General features: G+C 46.9%; 1 protein-coding gene across 1 annotated transcript in view; it reads left to right on the forward strand.

Moving 5' to 3' along the window:
• The first annotated feature begins 4,714 nt into the window (after positions 1-4,714).
• The window catches only part of LOC119307292 (bidirectional sugar transporter SWEET17-like), a 3,632-nt gene continuing 3,435 nt past the window's right edge, over positions 4,715-4,911 (forward strand). The window contains exon 1 of the mRNA XM_037583369.1: positions 4,715-4,849. Within this exon, the coding sequence (XP_037439266.1) occupies positions 4,759-4,849 (91 nt within the window). The 5' untranslated portion in view covers positions 4,715-4,758. The remainder of the gene's footprint in view (positions 4,850-4,911) is intronic.

Below are 4,911 nucleotides of genomic sequence, written 5' to 3' on the forward strand. Positions count from 1 at the left end.
CCAAAAAGGTCCTTATAGAATTTTGTGGCATGTTCCAAGAGATTATTATTCCCTTCAATAATCACATCCCCACAACTAAGAGAAAAAATAGTATTTCTCCGCCTCCTCCCATTCACAATTCTGTGGAAGTAGTCAGTATTTCTATCTCCTTTCAAGAGCCAATTTTCGTGTGATTTTTGCATCCAAGCCACCTCCTCCTCCACCAACAGATTATATAATTCTGCCGATATCTCAACTTTCCTCTCATATAGCTCAGGAGACAACACATCCGTTTCTTCCAGTTTTTCCAGATGCTCTAACTCCTCCCTGAGGTCCTTTCTCCTCTTTCTTGATTTGCCAAAAAGATTTGCACCCCATCCTTTAAAGAATTTTTTGAATCTCTTCAACTTAATGTTTAGTACATCAATGGGATTTTTTAGAATTGACCGGTTTCAACCACACCTTAGCAACTAAGGTTATAAACTCCGGGCTTTTGAGCCAGTTAAGATCGAATCTAAAGTCTCTCTTACGGACTGGATTAGGCAAAAAGTCATCAGTATTCAGGATCAAGGGGCTGTGATCTGAAATCTCCTTGACTAGCTTTCTAACAAACGTTAAAGGAAACTGCCTCTCCCAAGAACTGGACATAAGTACTTGGTCCAACTTTTCTAGGGTAGGGTTTTGCTGCTTATTCGACCACGTATATAGGCCTCCATTCATATCAACCTCCCTAAGACAGAAGGTATTGATGATGTAATTAAACAAATCAGAAACATGGCTAGTTCTGGTTCTCTTATTCTTCTCCCTGGCGTATCTTAAAATATTGAAATCCCCACCCACAATGTAAGGGTAAGTAATATTACCGCACATGTCAGACAGCTCAGTCAGGAATTCCACCTTATGCTCCTCATGAGCAGATCCATAAACCACTAGAACACAATAGTTCAGCTTCTTACTCTTATCCCACACCTCCATTTTCATGATGTATTTACCTACCTCACAGTTTTTAACATCAAAAGTGTCTTTCTTAGTGCCACATAAAATCCCCCCAGATTTGCCCACTGAGGGAGTCCATTTCCACTCAAAACATTCCCCAGGATCAATTTTCCTCAAGAATTTAGAGGAAAAATCCTTTTTCATAGTTTCCTGAATACCAACAAAGTCCAAACCGTGATCTCTAATCAAGTCTAGAATACAGGTTGACATACCTCTCTTCCCCACACCTCTACAGTTCCAAAACAAACTAATCATTTTTTCTTGTATTTGGGGGAGTGGTTCTTGTTGCTAGGTTTACCAGGAGCCATGGCCGAACCAACATCAGAACACACTTTATTCTTTTGACTTCTAGTCACAGGTTTAGATATGACTACATTAACTTTCTCTTTTTCTTTCCGTCTAGATCTAACCACAGTAAAATCATCCTCCTCAATCTCCCCATCCTTCAACCATTCAGTATTTAAAGGAGATACATCTCCAGCACCATTAGTTATAAACAACACTTTTCATGTTGCTGAGCATTAGTTTCAGTTTTCTCAGCTAAATTAGCTCTAGATTTTTCCAATTCCCTAATCACATCAACAACAGTAAAATTGTTGTCAGGGATATCCACTCCCATTTTAGCAGCAGTATCAACAATCTCTAGATTTGTAAGAATCTCAAAGGAATTGGAGTTTGGGTTTTTTTCATTACCTTGGAGGTTTCTCTTCCTGGTCATTTTCTCTGCTCGAACCCACATATGCTCAAGATTGCCGCCAGCAGTCCTCTGGCTCAGTCTGGTTTGGGTCTCATTCATCACAGGTGGGGTAGGAATAACCTCCATATTTTCTTCCCCCGAACCAGCAGAAGATTGTACAGAGTACAACGCAGGGGCTTGCTGGCATGTCACCTCATCAGAAGAAACTTCAGTAACCACAGGCTGTCCAAGCACAGCATCCAGATAGGATAGAGACTTCCTTATCAGTGGAACACTGGGTATAATTTGCAGGGAATTAACCACAATATTATCATAGTACTGGCCCCCATGTGATTCCACTCCTTCCGCCTGCTCCTTCATGTTCTCAGCAGCAAGGGTATCAATAAGAAGTTCATTGTCCACCTCTTCACTTTCTTCCTCAGAGAAATTTTCCTCACTCTCTTTTTGTTTCACCCCATCCTCTTCCTCTTCTTCCACTCTTTCATTTACAGTAGTCATATTACCTCCATTTCCAACAGAGTTTGGTGGGACAGAAAGGTTCCCCATAGTAGAAGAGGAGTCCCCCTGTCCAGCATTTCGAATATTTTCGTTAATCCTAGCTCTCTTTGGTGACACACCTTTGTCAGATTCTTGAGCCATAGTAACACTTTCTTTTGGAGGATTTTTAACCAGAATCTTGTCAACAGAGTAGAAGAAATCATAGAAGTGGTCACCCAGCACTCCCTCAGCTTTTCCTGGGATATTTTCAGCATCTCTGCAACCCAACTTAATTCTGACCGGTTCAGGTCTGTTCACAGTGGATTTATCAATTTCCAAGGTCACACCCACCAAAGATCCAACATATGCAATGTTCATTTCATGCCTTTTGTCCAAAGGGATGTTGCTAACATTGACCCAAGCAATGTTAAGTACACCCTTGGCACCAACAGATTCAGACCACTTCTTAAGACTTATCACAGCCCCACAACTTTTTATATTTATGGTTTCAGCGAAACATGCCTTGTCTACATCCCTGGGCGAGGGGAATCTCATAACAAAAGTATTGAGCCCAATCGATCTGGCCGAACATTTCCAGTTTGTGTTAATGTAAGCATTGAAAAATTCCTCCAACTGTCTACCACTAGCCTGCCCCTCAATAACAGTGATCACAATGAATCTGTTCCTATCAGTGTTCTGTTTAGGCGTGCTAGCATCATGAATATAGAAGAACCCATTCCCTTTGGCTTGGAATCCACACATAGGGGCCACACATTCCCAAGGAAGAATAGTATTGCAAATCGGAGCAGGAGACCGCTAGTACCGCATCTACCACACACAGCCCGAGGACAGCACATAGGAACATGCCCTGATTCTTTGCAGGTAAAGCAAACCTCAGCGCCGCCCACTAGTGGGGCAGCATTCCTTCTTCCTGGAGTTGCTTGACGACAATTTTGTTGCAGACGTGCATCTTGTTGGGGACGAGGGTCGCGCTGTCCTGGATCTCCCGTGGCCGCCTTTCCTTGGTTGTTGTCCCCTCATCTCTCTGTCCGGCGGCCGTCGCTCTGCGTCTCCATGGCCGCCGCCTCCCACCTTGCACGATCTGTCGCCCGCGCGCCCTGCTCCATGTTGGTGGAGACCTGGCCGCCCTCCTCGATGTCGAGCGTCCATACCATGTTGCGGCCGCCACCGCCGCCCCCACGCCCGGCTCCCCGACCGAAGCGACCAGCACCGTGTCCGGCCCGGCCTGCTCCGAAGCCATCGAGCCGGTGCCCGTGATTCTCTGCGCCCCGATCCGCCATGGATCTTGGTGGAGATGCGGCGACCTGGGCGAAGGATCTGCGGTCGCCCCCCGCCTTCCCCTCCCACCAGCCAAACGACGGGGAAGCCCTAGGCACCAAAACCCTAGGCGCCTCCCAGAAGTGGAGAAGGAGTAGATCGAGATCTGGAATGGACTGAGGTGGGTGTGGAGGCGGCGGCGTGGGATTTATCCCCTCCACAACCCTAACCGCGTGCCCTGTAGCTGTCGACCCCACCTGGCCCGGGTTCGCCCCACCTCCCGGTCCCGCCATGCCGCGCGTGTCGGGCGCAGGCCCGAGAAGCCCTGGGTCCGCGGTCCGCTGCGGTACACGGGACGCACCGAGCGGTACACGAACGCGCCCCACAACCATCGTCTCCGGCGTGACTGCATCAGCGCATGTCGCCGTCGATCGGCGGCCATGGCCGGCGTGAGGGGAGGGAGAGGGGAGGGAGGTCAGGACAGCCATCGCCCTGATTTGGTAGTGAGTTGATACTGGACCTCCCCCTACTGCGCGATCACCTACATTTGAGCTCACCTACGTTTCCTTCTTAATATCTTTTGTAATAATGGGCTTAGTCAGCTGTTCACACTTTGGTTTCCAGCTCAATCCAGTCATGGCTTCATTACTTGTGATCGTTTGTACGACATGTTTGGTCTTACCTTCTTTGGTTTTATTAATTAAAAGCTGGATGTCTCTTGCGTCTTTTATCAAAAAAAATAGCACGCATACATCAACCTCCACGCCATCGCATGGTAAGACAACCTTTTTGTTCTTCGAAAGGAGGATAACACGGTGCCTCTGTATCTATAAATGCACACAAGCTTATGACCGTAAGACGATCTTGCGCGCATGTGCTGAAATGATTTGCCGATTAAATAAACAATTCAGGAAATGCTCTCAAGAAAGAACAAAAGGGAACCAGGGACGACCGCAAGTAGATCAACTACAGTATAAATAAAGAAAATGAAATCAAATGGGGATTCATGATGATAACTACAAAGATATACACATCATTATATACCTGCAAGAAGACAAGGCAGAAATAAGCACGTCGATCTCTGCCTTTTGGTCAACCGGATCTGCAAGGTAGGCCGGTGGCGTTCGACACAACAACAACATATTATACTGTTCTTGTGTTGCACGAGGCAGCTAGCTCAGGCCCAGCTTCGAATTAATTCGTAACCGCCTGTCCCTCTCATCCAGCAGCGCAGGCTCCATCGTGAAGTGCTTTCTCCGCATTAAGTACGATGGATGTCCTTCTAGTTTGCAGATCATCGTCCTTTAACTTCGACCTCCTCGTTAAGTTTGATGCACCTCTTCTTCATCCTCCCTTCCACCGGGTTTCTTGGCTGGCAGCTGCGCGCCATGAACTCCACTCTGTTCATCATCGGCGTCATAGGTATGCGCATGGATGCTCTCGTCTCTCGTCTCTCGTCTCTCTCTCTCTCTCTCTCTCTCTCT

This window comes from Triticum dicoccoides, chromosome 5B (genome assembly GCF_002162155.2).
Source record: "Triticum dicoccoides isolate Atlit2015 ecotype Zavitan chromosome 5B, WEW_v2.0, whole genome shotgun sequence".
NCBI classification, from domain to species: domain Eukaryota; kingdom Viridiplantae; phylum Streptophyta; class Magnoliopsida; order Poales; family Poaceae; genus Triticum; species Triticum dicoccoides.